Source organism: Littorina saxatilis, linkage group LG6 (assembly GCF_037325665.1).
Source record: "Littorina saxatilis isolate snail1 linkage group LG6, US_GU_Lsax_2.0, whole genome shotgun sequence".
Classification (NCBI taxonomy): domain Eukaryota; kingdom Metazoa; phylum Mollusca; class Gastropoda; order Littorinimorpha; family Littorinidae; genus Littorina; species Littorina saxatilis.
This window is the reverse complement of record NC_090250.1, coordinates 8,148,482-8,166,719: the sequence shown is the minus strand read 5'-3', so window position 1 is coordinate 8,166,719 and position 18,238 is coordinate 8,148,482. Positions and strand designations below refer to the sequence as shown.

Sequence of the window (18,238 nt, the reverse complement as noted above, 5' to 3'; positions counted from 1 at the left end):
TCTCTGCAATATGTTCAAGAACAATAACCTGTGAATAAATAAGAAATGCACGCACAAAACGATTATCTCCCTTTGCTTTATTACTTAAATTGGCCTACTTAGAACTACAAAAATGTGAGAAACAATGAAAATAAGCAAATCACACTGTAATTAAAGCTAGTGTGTTTCACTGATCTATGGCGTTATGTAAGTAGAGACAATGAGCCCCTTTTTTTCTGCCTGATTTTTTAAGCTTTTTTTGCACATTTTTTATGTGCGAACGATAAAACAGAAAAAGCTTGTTTTTGAATCGCAGGCATCGAAACTATTTGTTTTTATTAAAAGGAGAAAAACATATTATTTACGTGTGTGTGTGTGTAATTACCGTATCATTTTAACGTATAACTCTTCGTTTACCGATGCAAATACTTTTTCATGATTATCAACCGTTATTTCAGATTACCTTTTTTTCTTCCAAAGCAAAGTTTGCCTGCTATTCCAAAACAAGACTTCTATTATTGATTCACGAAATTGTGCACGAAATATTATAAACGTGCTAAAAATATCCTACAAAAAAATACAACAGGTTTTCTATATTCAGAGATTGCTGTGTCATAGTGTAAACAGTAATTATTCAGCGCCCAAAACATCTTAGCTTTGCTTATCAGAGTGCTCAGTCAAAGTAAATAATCATGACAGTTTTTAACATGAAGTAGTTTTGAAGCTTCCGTATAAGTAAAAAAAAAATCTGGATTATTCGCTGACAAAATTCGACTTGAAGTGTTTGACTTTTCGGCAGATCCGATCTAGCAAATGCTTAAAAGTCTATTCGGCGACATGCCCATTTTAAAATCAAAACAACTTGTGTTGTTCACTCGCTGACACATTTAAGGTTAACCCAAGTCGTCATTATGCTGTTCCAGGACATTTTGAAATCGAGATCAGCTGATCAGTCTTTCAATTGGCTCAGCTGATGTCAATGTGATCAAAAGTCGGGCACAAAATCAGCTGGGTTTTTTCCCAGTGAATAGAGCCACCAACTGGTAGAAACATTTATTCTCTGTTCGCCTGAGCCATAAAATACGCCTTATTTGATCATAAGCCATGAAGTCAGCTGGTTGTATTTCTCCGCAGAGAACGACAAACTGTTCACCAAAGCCTTGACATGCGCCATCCTTGGCAATAATCCAAAAAGTCGTGTAAAGGGGGACATACAAGTTCTTGGTACTGTAAAGTTGTGAATCATTTACATAACTGACTCTTAAAACTATTGTTTTTCAGATTCTTTTGAAATAATGAGCAATGGTCAATGTAAGCATCAACTAAGAAAGGATCATAACAGCATAAACGATATACAGGGTAACACCCAAACAATTCAACCCACACAAATGCTAATAACTTCTACGTCTGTTGACCGAATTTACTCCATATTTAGTGTACATTAACTTCAGCTTATGTATGACCCGTCAACAAAGTGGCAAATTTGTTGGTCAAATAGCCTGACTTGTGTTTAATTTCAAAATAAAGTTTCCAAATTTGGGGATCGACTCAACAGTACGAGGTTTGAAATTGAGTTGTAGGCAACCTAACCCGGTGGGTTTTCCAGATAGCGCTTTTCTGTTCTACAGTGCCTACGAGTAGAATAAAACATTCGCCCTCATATAGTTTATAATGACTAACACAGCTAGATCGTGAAATCAGATTTTGAAATTCATTATCTGACGCCAGTGTCTTGCAAGCAAGAAAGACTGTGACAAACTTCTCTCGTGACTTAAGTTCGTAAGTTCAATGGCAGTCTTCAGGGCTGAATCTACGGGGGGGGGGGGGGGGGGGGGGGTGTATTCAGCGACAAGACCATTTTAAAGTCAGAACAACTTGTGTCGTTCATTCGATAGCACATTTAAGGTTAATAATCTGGCCAGCCCCCGTACCTCTACCTCATTTTGGAAGCCCCTCCCTCTCACACCTTAGGTTCAGCCCTGGTTTTCTCCTTTTTTTAAAAACAACATCAAATGTCATGATCTGCATCAACAGTAAACCTCTATCACTCCTCCAGAATTCTCGTGAGTTTCTCGCTCCCAATCAGCCGTTCTTGGTCGCTGCTGATTAACGCGTGTTCAGCAGGCTCCAACGTTCCACTCTTTTTCGCCAGCCCTTTTTCCGCATCAGTGATCATCCCTTTCGCATCGGTTTCTCCAACGATGGAAATCTGTCTTTCTTCTCCTTCAAAGGCTTCTGTCGAACAGGCACAGCAGTTAGGGCGACCGCCGCGTCTCAGACAGAGAAAGTAGCAGAGAATAAGAAGAACGGTGGCTGCAATGACCACGCCGATCACCGCCCAGAAGTCGATGTTTCTGCACATTTGGTCCACGAATTCGTAATTGGCAACACCCATCTTGGACTATAGTTTCAGAACTTGACAATAACAACTTTTGTTTTGTTTTGTCTGTTGTTAATCGTTTTAAGTACTGACCTTGCTTGTTTTTTAAGTCGTGATTTTGGGACTTTAGCAGTCTAGTAGTTACAGATTCTGTTAAAATAATGGAAAAGTCAGTGCAGCGCTTTTTGAGTTTGAAGCAGTTTTGATGTTAGAACTGACGAAGGTTTCTGGACGTTTTCTTGAGCAAACCCTTCAGTAGCCAAGGCGGTTTACGAACTCGTTCAGACTCAAATGCTGTCAGTATTCAGTTGAATCAAAAACTTGGGTAACATGTTCTTTTTGTCCTGTGGTTGCTTGAGTGTGAAGACAGACAAAGGTCTATTGTTCAGGCTCACTCAGTTATTCAGAGTCCTTTTTGTGCTAAGTGTCCTTTTTGTGCTAAGTGTCCTTTTTGTGCTAAGTGTCCTTTTTGTGCTAAGTGTCCTTTTTGTGTTGTGGTTGCTTAAGGACGAAGACAGACAAAGGTCTATTGTTAACGTTCACTCAGTTATGCAGACTTTTAAGATGTCCTTTTTGTGCTAAGTGTCCTTTTGTGATAAGTGTCCTTTTGTGCTAAGTCTCCATTTTGGGTTGTGGTTGCAAACAAAAGTCTTATTCAGGTTCGCTCGGTCATGCAGGCTTATTACGTGTCCTTTACGTGCCAAACGTCCTTGTTGTGTCATGGTACAAAGGCTGACAAAGGTCTTGGTCAGTTTCACTCGGTCGTGCAGACTTATCACGTGTCCTTTTTGTGGTGTGATTATTAAGGACGAGGACAGCCAAAGGTCTAGTTCAGTTTCACTGGGTTGAGAACAACAGATCGAGTGTCCTTTTCTGTGCTTCGTGTCCTTTTTGTGCTGTAGTTGTTAAAGTACTTAAGCAGACACATTATTTCCCAAGTTAACTCAGGTCCGAAGATTTCTGTCTTGCTCGTCTTCTTCTCCTCTTGTGTTCAAGAACGGAGGGGAGGGTCAGTCAGTTTTGACCGGACTAGTCCTCCAAGACTTGAAGACCTTGTGGAGTCGGGTTTATCAGTGCGACAATGGATGGTCTGAATATACTGTTGACTTCAGGTTCTGCGTCTCATGGTACGCCTGAAACAAAGAATCAGAAGATTGAGGATTCTGTGTGAGAGAAAGACTGAAGGGGGGGGGGGGGGGAGACGCAGATACTGGCGCACAAACTAACAAACATTCGCACGAACGCACGCATGCACGCACGCACGTACGCACAAGGCACGTCGCACACGCACACAAGCATGCACGCACACATACATACACTAAGTGCACACGTGCATTTGTGTTCTTTACTATGTAATTATTTAAGACGACAAAATAATACAATATCAGCTCAAAGTTTTGTTTCCTCCGCACTAACCTTCTTCTCTCTTCGGTGGAACGAAAACGGTCAACACGGTTTAGTCTTTCACACACGAATTGGAAGCAGAGATCCATTTCATCACTGTCAATCAAATTTCCATCAGCCACGGCAGCATTTACGAGTGGGAATGATTTTGCCGTCATACTTGACGTAGAAAGGTTTGCAAAGTTGATTTTTGTCTGTGAGAAACACAATATTCCGATGTTGTTGGGGAGCGAACACTTGATGGATTTCCTTTCCCTCAACAGAATTCTGATGTTGTTTTGCAGTTCTTCATAGCCAGTTTTAAGAAAGACACTTTTTCTGTAGAGTGAACAAAAACGAAGTTCTGAATTAGTCCTGCAAACACTTGCTGGGGCCCGGGAAATCCCTTCTACACAGCAGTGTCTTCAAAAACAATATTCCTGGCTTTGCGGTTCTCGCAAGATCACTAACATATCCCGCCTGGGTGCTTATAACTTAGGTTGAAATGTATTAGGCACGAACTAACGACGGAAGGTCTGCTGGAAGCTTTTTTCCGTACATATGAAGAATGACAAACAGATCAGTGAATATTTAAAGAACCAACACACAATTTGTGCTTACTTGTTCTATAGAATCTACTCATGCAGTGCCCGTAACAAATTGAACTCGAGAATGTTAACGGTTCAGTGGCTTAACGCAGGAGGGTATGAATAAAGGCTGAGTGAAAGGGTGTGGGGAGGGGGTGGGGGGGGCTTTGTTATGGTTGGGGTGAAGTCGCTTTGAAATTGTGTTCACGTAAGGTATTTATCCGTACTCGTCACCGAAATAGAATAATATCTAAGACATACTACGATGTTTACTGCAAGGCAATGACTTACAATCCACGCTGAATGCATAAACAAATTGGAGTAATGCCAGTCTAAATCGTACTTTTTTTAAAAGTCGGTCTGCTCTGTCGATTTTTATGATAAGTGTGAGAAGTGTAAAGAAGCTATATTGTGACATAGACCCTTGACAGGCTGAGACTCAGTGGTAGGGTATATTATTAGTAGCATAATAACCGTCAGAAATACTGTGTGCTGTTGGTCATGTTTATATATAACCTTGTATTCCATTAATTTCTTGCATAAGACTGAAGCGTTCGATAAAGAAAGACGAAAACCCCATTAGGAATAAGTATTACTGATGCGAAGTTAGATTTTTCAATACGTCAGTCCTTTTGTGGAAGCAAACGTTATTTTCACAATTTAATTGAAGCAAACCTTTTGCAAAACGTGTACAAGTGAGAGAGAGAGGGAGAGAGACAGACAGACAATGACACAGACAAAGACAGAGAGACGTTTCAGTCAAATGGAAAATAATCATTTTCTATAACATATATGCAGCTGTAGCTTTAAAACTTTGCGATATTTTAGGATTTGGTGAACTCCAGATATGTCCCAAGTCTGGTTGACAGGCAGGTCACAGCGGGGTCATCTTCAGGATAAGAAATTGAACATTATAATTTTTCTCAGATGCTTCTAGCTGTGAAGCTAGAACTTATAAACTGCACACAATTCTTGGTTTGATGACCTTCAGGCATGACCCAAGTCTGGTTGACCCTCGACAAATGTCAAGGTCACAGAGAGGTCACGTTTGGGTCACAACTGGGGGTGGGGGGGGGGATATTCTTTCTTCGTTTGTATGCTAGATCTGTAAAACGTCACGTGCTCGTACTTCCATACTTGCCTGGAGGGTAATACCATGGTTCAGAAGATTCAGCTTTTATTTGTCGCTGTCGGTGATGATGATGATGATGATGAGGATGATGATAAAGATGATGATGAGGAGGAGGAGGAGGAGGATGTTGGTAGTGGCGGGGACAGGGGCGTTCGTGCTCCTGCTGCTGCTGCTGCTGCTGCTGCTGCTGCTGCTGATGATGCTGATGATGATGCTGATGATGATGATGATTGTTCTGTCTCCGACAGTATTTTTAATCTTCTTTTAATTTCGTTTCGTTTATTCCAGTTGAAAGAATATGTACTTCTAGAAGTATAAGGGAGATCATTGTGCTTTGTAAATTTTTACTTAGTAGTTTCCCCTGAATCTGTCCTTGCCGGGACGGTTTCTCTCTTCCTCTCTTTAAAGAGGTCTGGTGGCCCACGAAGTGTGAGTAATTTTCATTTCTTTTAATAAAGGATCCGACTCTAGTATGATTTACATTGTTTTTGAGGTTGTAATCGTTTGTGTGATCGCTCTTGACACACATTTTTTGGTAGAGTAAGATTTGCAGTCTTCCACGTGGTTGTCGAGCTATTCCGCCATTTTTTCCTTGTTGTAGATCTGGTTTAGTTTTTTGAGTTTGTGATTTTGTTCATTTGAGAGTGTTGTTAGTGTTGTTGTAGGAATTATAGTAGAAGTAAGAAGCGTGCCGACTTCGGTCGATGTAGTATTTTGTTGGTTTTAAGTTATGGTAAAAGAAAACGACTCGGAACGAAGGCCCCAGTGCTCCATTTGTGTAATTGGATAATTCGATTTTTTGTGTACGCCATTTGCCACCAAGCGTTGGTTTTTCGGTCGCGACTGCGGTGGTTTAGAGGTTGCGATTTTGTGTTTTGATTCTTTTCATATTAGTTTGTACTTTTTCTTATGGTTTCTTTTGTTTACATATGTTTCAGTTTTTTACCGTCTTCACTTAACTTCACTTCTGAATAAAGAATCTTGGTAAAACTATCTGGGGCGTGAGCGCAAGAATCCGCGAGCCAGAATAATGATGATGATGATGATGATGACGATGATGACGATGACGATGATGATGATACTTCTGAAGTTAAAGTCACGCTCTGGCAAGACTTGTACAAGGGATAACACGATCCCTCCACTTGCGCACATTCCAAAATTCAACAGCCTGTGCACAATGCATTCATTTTGTAAAATTCCACAGCAAGCAGTTTGGGTGATGATGTTTGGTATGTGACCAAGTGGAGGGACAGTCCAACCCCATGTTAAAGCCTGGACAAAACCGTGACGGGGAGGAAAACAAGAAAATGGGGAGGAGTGGGACGTTAAGGCTGCGGAGGGTGTCATGGCTTACCGTCACTTTTAATCGGCCATCACTTTGGCATGCACAGCAAATGAAGACAGTGAGTCCATACTGTACCGCCGCGCCTGGAAGAGACTTGACCGCACTTCAGAATAAAAAGCTCAAGTTCAGAACAAAACTGACCCTTGCCTAGAGCGTCTGTTAGATGGAGTGGTTCGTTTTAGCATCAACAGAGCAATGCAAGAACTGGGTAGCAACGATGAGTGAAAACTACTTCTTCTTCTTCTTCTTCTTCTTCTGCGTTCGACAGACTGCACGATTTAGAGTCTCTCTCCGAGGGATGCCGCAAAGCTGGCCATGCGGCGGAGTCAGTTCATAAGCCGTTCCCCAGAGTTTGGTCCGAAGGTCCGTTCCGTCTGGCCACTGCTCTCGGCGCCTTGCTTCGTGGGAGGGACAGTCCTGAAGCCTGTGGGATGGAGTTTGGTCAGCTTGACCGAACTCGCACAGTGAAAACTATTCAGACCTGAGACCATTAGTTACTGTATGGTTCCTGTCAGTCTGGTGTGTTTTTGTCCATAAAAAGATCTCCCTTTGTTTAGCTTCACTTTATGTAGTGAGTAGCAGAAACGATTATCATCTTTCTTCTTCTATACAGAATCCATTGAACTTGGAGACCAGCTCTTGGTTTGTGTTGCAATGTCTTATGTAAGTCCTCAATTGGTCGGTTCAGTTTTTCACGGATAACGATTACCATGAAATCCAAGTCGTGGCATGGAATGTCAAGGTCGTGGCATGGAATGTCAAGGTCGTGGCATGGAATGTCAAGGTCGTGGCATGGAATGTCAAGGTCGTGGCATGGAATGTCAAGGGTAATAATTGGGTTTCAATTATGTCTTTCCTTCAATGTTTTCATTACTCGGCGAATTACTTCCAAAAAGCACGGGAGATTTTGTAATTACTCAGTTATCAGACTAATGATTCTCTTTCCCCCTTTCGATCCCAACACCCCCCCCCCCCTCCCCAGGCTCTCCCCCACCCCTCCCCCTCTCCCGCCTGTCCACAACTTTACTCCTCCTGTGGGATGGCATGGATAATGTTTTGGTTTTGGTTTCGACTATGCTTTTCCTACAGTGCTTTCCTTACGCGGCCAATTACTTCCAAAATGCACGAGAGATTTTGTAATTACTCGTTTATCAGACTAATGACTTTCCTTTCTCCTTTCCTCCCATGTTTTCAAAAAACAGCTTCCCACCCCCACCGCACCCCAAGGCCCTCCATACCCCTCCCCCCCTCCCTCTCTCTCTCATCTGTCCACAACTTTATTCCTCTAGTGTAATGTTATGGATAATGTTTTGGTTTCAACTATGCTTTTCCATTAGTGTGTTCCTTACTCGGCCAATTACTTCCAAAAATGCACGGGAAATTTTTTATCAGACTATTTATTGATTTTTCTTCCACATCTCCCCACCCCCACCAACTGCTGGCCATCCCCTCCCATCTCTCCCCTCTCGCGTCTGTCCACACTTGTATTCCGCCAGTGAATTCCATGGATAATGTTTTACTTTCGATTATGCTTTTCCTTGAATGCCCTTCCTTTCTCGGCAAATTATGTCCAAAATTCACGGGAGATTTTGTTTTATTCAGAAATCAGACTAATGAATGAATGACTTTCCTCCCCCTCCCCCTCCCCCCCCCCCCCCCCCCCACCCCACCCCCACCCCAAACCTTCAGTGTCTTCATTACTCAAAGAATTACTTCCAAAATGTTCGGAATATTTTGTATTACTTTAGCTACCAAACTAATTACTATCCTTCCCCCTTTCCTCCTATCCCGCCCCCCCCCCCCCTCATCCCAAGGCCCTCCCCACCCCTCCCGGTTTGACAGTTTACACATCCTACACGGGGACACCTTGGAACAAGCTCTCCTTAACTCCCCCTCCACCTCCACCTCCCTCCTCGAGCAGACTCATCCCGGAACTTTGCTGGAAGCAGTGAGGACGGTAGATAACGTGGCGATGCTTCACAGCGGTGCAGATGAGCCAACAGAAGAACACGACGTCGAGGACAACGAAGACGATGACAGCCAGAAGCGTGAGGATCTCCTCGGGGCTCTTGTCGAACAACGAGCTGAAGTTCAGCACTTGACGGCTTCCCATAGTGTCGGCCATTTTGGAGTTGGCTGGTTGGTTGGTTGGTTGGTTGGCTTGGTTGCTTGGTAGGTTGGTTATTGTTTTTTGCCCGTCTCTGCAACCAATATGGTTATCCCGGACCGATGCAAGTGTTGTTGTTTTTATAAAATATTTTTCAGTTTACTTGGCCGAAGCTTAAAACTAGTTTCGTTTAGTAGTATCACAGTACAAAATGTGGAAGGTTCTAAACAAAGCTCATGTCTTTTGACATTTGGCCGTTTTTGAGTCCATTTTCAGGAATTTACATTTGGCCAGCCATCTCGGGGGTTCTTGTCTCCCCCACAATAATGTTAGTCCATGTGCACCAAATCAAATGCACAGGGTCTTTTCTTTTCAGAACGATTTGATCTTCTTCTTCTTCTTTATCTTCCTCTTCATTCACCGATGTACTCATGGATAACAGTGCAGATGTACTCATGGATAACAGTGCATCCCGGAGTGAAATGGTTCGTGTTCTGAAGGTCTTTCCTTGTAAAGCTTCTGTAGCTTTTCCAAAGTGAGGGTGGGGGGGGGGGGGAGGGGGAGTGTTCGTTGAGCACACCTGTGGGTGAAAAAAATTAAAAACAATTATTTGGGGAGGGAAGAAATAAATAATATTTACAACGAATTAGCCAAATTAACATTTGTAGGTGAAAAAAGTTAAAAAAAACAAAGGATTACTGTACTCACCGATACAAAGACGACACAAGACGATTACGAATTTTCGCTTCTGGAAGCTTCATCAGGAAAAGAACACAAAAGACAACAAATTTCCAGAAGCGAAAATTCGTAATCGTCTTGTGTCGTCTTTGTATCGGTGAGTACAGTAATCCTTTGTTTTTTAACTTTGTTCATCTTACCACAGTCACTTCGTTGTTTAGATTTGTAGGTGAGTTATTCTTCAGAGCAGGGTCCCATATTGTGACATACATATTTAGTCTTTTAAATGATTATAATGTTGAACAACAAAAGACATTCTGTACTCACCGATACAAGGACAGCACAAAAATAAGAATTTTCGCTTATAAAAGCTGCATCACAATGTATATGAAATGGCAACTACAATTCATTTTCTTTACTTTTGTCATGAAGACATCGTTAGATAATGATACAGACATTCAAAACAAACATAGTATAGGCCTACCTTTTTGTCTTTTTTTAAACGCCAGTAGTGAAATTTATGCCACACACTACTGTTACGCGAGTCTTGCATTTTGAAATGCGTATTATGTGCTGAACCCAGACGATCAAAATGTGCAAGAATATTTCTAATTGACAATCGTTCAACACTAAAATGAGAGACAGAGAGAGGAAGAGGACTAAGAGTAGTGCAAATAATGACAATCATTCAACACTTAACTGTGCTCGTTACCAGCGAGTCTTCGCTGTCTCAGGCTTGCAAGAAAGCATGCACCAGCTTCTTCAGACGCAAGACATGGCTCGCTCTTCTCACATCTGTGGGTCAACAAAGATCAGCATAGGGTCATGGACACTGGTCGATGATGACGTTTCTGCCAAAACCTCTAGTCTGGCACTCACGTATGAATGTCAGAATCCTCTGGCGTTCGTCGATGCCAAGACCAGCTTTCTTGGCATCTAAGGCTCACCGAAGATCAGCATCAGATCTTGGACACTTGTCGATGATGACGTTTCTGCACACATCTCAAGTCTGGCACTCACGTCTGAAAGTCAGAGTCGATTGGCGTTGGTCGATGCCAAGACCTTACTTTTTTGCATCTGTGGGTAACCTAAGACTCTCAGCGGCATCGGTCGGTCCTGGGCATTTGGAGAATTTCAGATGATGGTAGTTCTGCCAAAACTTTAAACCTGGCACGCCAGAGTCTAATGACGTCAGTCAACTTCAGGACCAGTCTTTGTGCCCAAAACCAACTTTCTCTTGCTACTTGGAGACTGGGATTGATAGCCGAAAGCTTTTCTTCCAAAATCTCAAGGTTGGCATACATGTGTTAATGCCTATAGGCTTCAAGCTCATTAATTAACGCCAAGACCACCATCCACGCCACAACCAGCTTTTTTCGGTTGCTCCTTCGGCCATTGTGTCTCTGAATTGCTGAGTAAAGGCAAATTGTCCAACAGAACTCATGATCGTTGACGTTTCACAGATCTCCGTGTTCATCGCAGCGCCTCCTGGGTTATGAAGATCCATTTTACACTCTAAAAGGCAGAAATAAGAGTTAAGCTGGCTGCCAGTTTTAGGTACTGTACGACTAAATGATGCAACAAAGTGTCAGCGTTTCACTGTGCTGCTGTAAACTCCTTAATTTCGCGTTCTTTCTTCCCTTTCAGTTTAGCCACGCTGTGAGGAAAAACTCAATCACATGCAATTACGCATAACCGTCATTTTCTGTGACAAGAACACACAGAGTGTTTAGTTTGTGGTCGACTCACTGCATTTACACACAGACACAGTCCTGTGTTGTCACACACATCGACTTGTTGTTGTGTTTTCGCGATCGATCCGAAAGAGTTGTCTTATCTTCCTTCCGTGCACGCCTATGACTAGTGTACTGAATTAGATGAACCTCCGCCCATGGGTTACATGGAGGATTTGCTCAAACTGAGACGAGACTACTAAGCGCTGAATGGGATATGCAATGCGCCAGCGCCATTCGTATCTTCTAGTCATAGATTAAAGGTCTAAAGGTAAAGGCCTGCCATGCTCCCTGAATAAGTCTGTTTCAATGAGTTTCTGAAAAATGACAAGTATAATAAATTAGATGAACTTCCTCCCAAGGGCTGAATAAATGATTTGCTGAAATTGAGACTAGACCTACGCGCTGAATGCGATATGCAACGCGCCAGCGCCGTTTGTATCTTCTAGTCATAGATTACAGGTCTTAAGGTAAAAGGTCTGCCATGCTACCTGAACAAGTCTATTTCAATGAGTTTCTGAAAAATTGCAACAGAGAATGTACCTAAAATTATGTTTATGATAGTGTTACCAAATTTTGAGAAAATATAAAATCCTAAGCTGGGCGTGTAGAATGAAAGTGAACCCGTGACGAATTACCATCAAAAAAAGAATTCGTTTGGTTGATTATTGGGTTTTTGTATCGTCCCCACAAGCTATAGCCTATCTAGGACCGATGCAAGTTTGTTTCTTTGCTCAGTTTACAAGACAGTTTAGCAATGTTTAGGTCTATCACAATAAGAATGTAGGAGGGTTCTAGAAACCTCCTGTCTTTTCACATTTGCTTCTTCAAATCTTGCTTCAAATCTTGATATCCTTTACAAAGTTAAAAATAAATTTGTCCGGGTAGACATTCCGTTTGAGAATGGCGTTGAGAAATTTGTCAGAATCATTCTTGCGTCAACATTAAAAATAAAATCGCTTGGAAATATGCTGGAACTATTCCAAAGTCAACACTAAAAACAACATTGCTTAACAATAAGTTTGAAGCATTCCAAAATCAACAAAATCAACAATTATAACAAAAACTTGTTTTACAGTGAGTTTGAATCAATCCAATATTAACGCTAAAAACAAAATTGCTTGCAATCGCTCAACAATCAGTTTGAATCATTCCAAAATCATCGCTTGAAAATAAAATCGCTGAACAGTGGGTTTCAATCATTGCAGAGGCAACACTGACTAAAACATATTCGTTTAAACATTTCCCTGCTCTATCTCTCTCTCTCTCTGTCTCTCGCTCTATCTCTCTCTCTCTCTTTCTGTCTCTCTTTCTCAGTCTCTGTCTCTCTCCCTCTGTCTGTCTGTCTGTCTGTCTCTCTCTCTCTCTCTTTTTGAGACACTCTCTCTCTCTTTCTGTGTGTCTCTCTTTGTCTCTGATTCTCTCTGTCTTCTCTCTCTCTCTTTCTCTCTCTCTCTCTCATTTTTTCTCTCTCTCTCTGTCTCTCGCTCTATCTCTATCTCTCTCTCTCTTTCTGTGTCTCTCTCTGTCTCTGTTTCTGTCTCTGTCTCTCTCCCTCTGTCTGTCTGTCTGTTTGTCTCTCTCTCTTTCTCTCTCTCTCTCTCTCTCTCTCTCTCTCTCTCTCTCTCTCTCTCTCTCTCCCATTCTCTTTTTGAGACACTCTCTCTCTCTCTTTCTGTGTGTCTCTCTTTGTCTCTGATTCTCTCTGTCTTCTCTCTCTCTCTCTCTCTCTCTCTCTCTCTCTCTCTCTCTCTCTCTCTCTCTCTCTCTCTTTTTATATTTAGTCAAGTTTTGACTAAATATTTTAACATCGAGGGGGAATCGAAACGAGGGTCGTGGTGTATGTGCGTATGTGTGTGTGTGCGTGCGTGTGTGTGTGTGTGTGTGTGTGTAGAGCGATTCAGACTAAACTACTGGACCGATCTTTATGAAATTTGACATGAGAGTTCCTGGGTATGAAATCCCCGAACGTTTTTTTCATTTTTTTGATAAATGTCTTTGATGACGTCATATCCGGCTTTTCGTGAAAGTTGAGGCGGCACTGTCACGCCCTCATTTTTCAACCAAATTGGTTGAAATTTTGGTCAAGTAATCTTCGACGAAGCCCGGGGTTCGGTATTGCATTTCAGCTTGGTGGCTTAAAAATTAATTAATGACTTTGGTCATTAAAAATCGGAAAATTGTAAAAAAAATTAAAATTTATAAAACGATCCAAATTTACGTTTATCTTATTCTCCATCATTTGCTGATTCCAAAAACATATAAATATGTTATATTCGGATTAAAAACAAGCTCTGAAAATTAAATATATAAAAATTATTATCAAAATTAAATTGTCCAAATCAATTTAAAAACACTTTCATCTTATTCCTTGTCGGTTCCTGATTCCAAAAACATATAGATATGATATGTTTGGATTAAAAACACGCTCAGAAAGTTAAAACAAAGAGAGGTACCGAAAAGCGTGCTATCCTTCTTAGCGCAACTACTACCCCGCTCTTCTTGTCAATTTCACTGCCTTTGCCATGAGCGGTGGACTGACGATGCTACGAGTATACGGTCTTGCTGAAAAATGGCAGCTACTTGACTAAATATTGTATTTTCGCCTTACGCGACTTGTTTTTTTTTTTTAACACACAAAAAACAAACCTAGGTAAACTCTCTGAAACTCTCTGAGCAATTAATTATAGTTTAGCTGACAGACGGCATGCAATAGGGATCATTTGCAAATGAGCCGGGATTGGGGGGGGGGAGGTGCAAGGGAGTTATCACGGGCGTTGTGGGAGGGGTGGAGGGGCAGAAGATCAGAGAGGAGGGGGGGTGATGGGGGCTAAGTGACAGCCGGTGACTGTCATTAATTAAACCGTTTAATGACACACACGATTGCCGCAGGCAAGGTGTTACTCCCTTTACATCTCAATTTTGCAATCAAATCGTTCACGCCAAAATCAGTCTTAGTAGAAAAAAAATTATGTTAATTAATCATAAAGAGGCCCATAACCGCAGAATGTGTGATCTATAACAACAAAGAGTTTGATTAAGCAGACAAAAATGCTGAATGGCCATTCAAAACATATGCAGCTGTGGTATTTTTTTTAATTGTAAGTTTCTGAGAAATGAGTCGCTCGCATTCAGGTATACTGTCTGTATGTCTGTCTGTCTGTCTGTCTTACTGTCTGTCTGTCTGTCTGTTTGACTGTCTGTAGTGTGTGTGTGTGTGTGTGTGTGTGTGTGTGTGTGTGTGTGTGTGTGTGTGTGTGTGCGTGCGTGTGTGTGTGTGTGTCTGTGTATCAGTGTGTCTGTTCTCTCTCTCTCTCTCTCTCTCTCTCTCTCTCTCTCTCTCTCTCTCTCACTTACTCTTTCTCTCTCTTACTCTCTCTTTCGCACTCTCTCTCGCACTCTCTCTCTCTCGCACTCTCTCTCTCTCTCTTTAGCACTCTCTCTCTCTCTCACTCACTCTCTCTCTCTCTTTCGCACTCTCTCTCGCACTCTCTCTCGCACTCTCTCTCCCTCACTCTCTCTCGCACTCTCTCTCTCTCTCTCTCTCTCTCTCTCTCTCTCTCTCTCTCTCTCTCTCTCTCTCTCTCTCTCTCTCTCTCTCTCTGAGACACGGGGTCAGGACACTCAAATGAAAACATGTTTTAGAAAAATAATGTTTATTTATAAAGCTTACAAACAATGAGCTATTTCTCAACACACTTATATATATTGAAAACAAAACTAAACTGCTACAACACATACAAAATATGCACAAAAGGTGTTTTGGAAACATTTTAAAAAAGGTGGTATGGAGCATAACCTTTTGTGCGTGAGCCTGTGTCTGCCTCTGTACTTACGTGCCTTAGGCCTAAAAAAAAATAGGTGTGGTTACGGTAACCCGACCTACCCTATTTTTTGGGGCCGATCCTATAACTTTTTATTACATTTGTCAACAACAAAAAACCAAAAAAAAACCGAGTGCAAAAAACGCAATGAAAGCGAAAGCGCCCGTGTCGCACACTTATTTCCCTGTCAAGTAGGTTTAATTTGTACACATTAGAAAAAAAAGTTAAAAAAAAAAAAGTGATTGCCTACCTACCTACCCTATTTGTTTGGCTATGTTACCGTAACCACACCTATTTTTATTTTTGCCTTAGTGCACGTGTGTGTGTGTGTGTGTGTGTGTGTGTGTGTGTGTGTGTGTGTATGTGTGTGTGTGTGTGTGTGTGTGTGTGTGTGTGTGTGTGTGTGTAAGTGTGTGTGTGTCCCAGTGTGTGTGTGTGTGTGTCCCAGTGTGTGTGTAGTTGTTTGACCTTAAATCGTCAAGCAATCCTTCTACTAAATAAATGACCCATTTTATGGTCAGCCGATAGTTTTTCTACAATACTTGCATCCAATCCCCGCCCGCTCCCTCCGTTTTGACCCTATGCAAAAACTGCACTAACAGTTCACCGATTAAATCGTCGCACAAAAGCAAAAACAAAAAAACACAAATTAAAATTTAAAAAAATAGCACGAATCAGTAGTAGTGAACTAAGTTTTTACACTTGAATCCGTACTTAGCTTTGCCAGCTCATTCGTATTTTTGAAAGAATGTAATAATAATTGTTTATCCAGTCAGTCCTTTTTTATTTTTGTAGGGGTCGACAGATGTTTATATTCTAGCCTTCATAACCAAGAAGATTTTTTTCTAGTCATCTGGGAAAGAGCCAAAAGGATGAACTATGCATATGTATGGGCTACATGCCACTGTATGCAATTAGTTGCAATGACAAGAGGGCCCCAAAGGGTGGGGGGTATCATCACGATCACGGGAAGGGAAATTTAGCTTTCACGATCACAGTTACCTTGATTTTTGTTTTCACGATCACAAACACCTTGACGAATAAAGGATCATAGAGTAATACAGCTGTGAAAAATGTACGTTGAAAAAAAATAATGCCCATCACGATCACGAAAACAAATGACGATCACGATCACGAGACTTGATTTTTTTTTGTCATCACGGATCACGGGCAAAGTCCCATCACGATCACAGAAATGGAAATTTCGCCAATCACGGTCACAGAAAGGTCAAAAAACGCCAATCACGATCACGATTTTAAACCCTTTGGGGCCCTCTGACAAGACCGTTCTTTAAAAAAAAAAAATCCACGCGAGCAGTGCAGTATAATTATGGAAATATATTTTTAGTTGGAGCCTACGCAAAAGCAATATAGGATTTATACGCTTGTCTCGCCCCATGGAACAAAAATGCTACAAATTGCAAAACTGTTGCATCGCAAATTTACAATTGACAAAGCAAAACCTGATGGAAGAAACTTAAGTTACAAGATACAGCTTGTACAAACCCGGACAAGGAATACTTTTACCTGCCGATCAAAGTTTCAATAGACTATCATACTACGACGTTTCTACTTTGTTTATCTACGACTTGCAAACATTGAAAATACAAAAATAAAAACTTACAAACCACTCGTTGGTGAGAACAGTTCTGATTGTTCCATTTACAACTCACAAAATCAAAATCAAAAGTTATAAAACATTCCTTCCACAAAGGCTCATGAAAAAAAATTACTTTTTTTCCCCTGAATTTTGTTGTGTTTTGTTGTCTTTTTGGCTTTTTCTTTTAACATGTTTTTAATTCGTTTTACATACATGTACATGTATAATACAACAACAGCACCAATTAAAAAAAGGAAAATACACCCTCACGAAACAACAAAGAGCATACAGACACAAAGTCCGTAAAGCCCAAACTAAAAAGTTCGTATATATATTAAACGTATTTTCCACTCTTTTTTTTTCTTTTTTTTTCGTGGGCTGAAACTCCCACGTTTTACGTGTATGACCGTTTTTACCCCGCCATTTAGGCAGCCATACGCCGCTGGAAGAATGCTGGGTATTTTCGTGTTTCTATAACCCACCGAAATCTGACATGGATTAGCCTACAGGATCTTTTTCGTGCGCACTTGGTCTTGTGCTTGCGTGTACACACGGGGGTGTTCGGACACCGAGGAGAGTCTGCACACAAAGTTAACTCTGAGAAATAAATCTCTCGCCGAACGTGGGGACGAACTCACGCTGACAGCGGCCAACTGGATACAAATCCACCGCGCTACCGACTGAGCTACATCCCCGCCCAGTATTTTCCACTTAAATTTTGGTAGTCCGCAGACCAACAGTATAAAACGACTGACCTCCAATCTAAGAAAAGGCTACGGCATACAAAATGTGTGTGCTCATGATTCACAATAAACAAAATGGAGAGAAAAAAAAAGAGAAGAAAGCACTCTAAATTATTAGAATCTTAAACAGAATGAGGATGAAAGTCGCTTGTTCATTTCAATGCTTGTTATTCCCTCAGGTGCCAGGAGAAAAGGTTCCGTACAACTCTCGCTTTTGGAGTTCTTGGGATCATCGGATAGGGACACAGTAAAGAACTTTTCCCACTTAGATTTTGGAGTTCTTGGAATCATCGAATAGGGTCACAGTAAAAAACTGTTCCCACTTAGATTTTGGAGTTCTTGGAATCATCGGATAGGGACACAGTAAAGAACTTTTCCCACTTAGATTTTGGAGTTCTTGGGGTCACCGGTCAGCGATACAGTGAAGAACGGCTGCCCGTCAAGCCAGGGGGAAGACCGCTGACCTCCGAGCCAAATCGGCCCCCTCCCAACCCCCTCCCTTTCGTCCTCCTCCTCATCCTCCCCCATCAGCTTCTTCTTATCCCCTTTACCCCCCACCGCCTTCCCCTCCTCTGCCGTGATGACGATTTCACGAGTCATCGGCTTGCGTTTCCTAAAAAGCGCCACGGCGAGGAAGACAAATATGGCCAGGAGGATGATGAGGCCTACGACCACCCCGGCCAAGGCGCCTGGGTTGTTGAGGAGGTTGAAGAACTTCTCCTCAAGGTGGTCTGCCTTGTCACCCAT

The 18,238-nt window shown here is 41.7% G+C and overlaps 1 protein-coding gene and 3 long non-coding RNA genes across 4 annotated transcripts in view; 1 reads left to right on the top strand and 3 right to left on the bottom strand.

The window, feature by feature from the left end:
- The window catches only part of LOC138968411 (uncharacterized), an 8,266-nt gene extending 627 nt beyond the window's left edge, over nt 1–7,639 (bottom strand). Inside the window, exons 1-2 of the long non-coding RNA XR_011456172.1 lie at nt 6,816–7,639; nt 1–3,492 (exon numbers count right to left, since the gene is read on the bottom strand). The exon at nt 1–3,492 is cut by the window's left edge and continues 627 nt beyond it. This is a non-coding gene — a long non-coding RNA (uncharacterized lncRNA). The remainder of the gene's footprint in view (nt 3,493–6,815) is intronic.
- Nucleotides 7,409–7,706, top strand: LOC138968412 (uncharacterized). The gene is made up of 2 exons (XR_011456174.1): nt 7,409–7,548; nt 7,633–7,706. It is a non-coding gene; the product is annotated as an uncharacterized lncRNA (long non-coding RNA).
- Nucleotides 7,707–9,299: 1,593 nt separating this feature from the next.
- LOC138968410 (uncharacterized) lies at nt 9,300–11,673 on the bottom strand. Its single transcript, XR_011456171.1, has 2 exons — nt 10,292–11,673; nt 9,300–9,493 (listed from the first exon to the last, which is right to left on the bottom strand). It is a non-coding gene; the product is annotated as an uncharacterized lncRNA (long non-coding RNA).
- A 3,286-nt stretch (nt 11,674–14,959) lies between these two features.
- On the bottom strand, nt 14,960–18,238 carry LOC138968409 (uncharacterized). Its single transcript, XM_070340996.1, has 2 exons — nt 17,460–18,238; nt 14,960–17,100 (listed from the first exon to the last, which is right to left on the bottom strand). The coding sequence occupies exon 1, from the start codon at nt 18,236–18,238 to the stop codon at nt 17,873–17,875; it is 366 nt and encodes a 121-aa protein (XP_070197097.1). The 3' UTR covers nt 14,960–17,100; nt 17,460–17,872.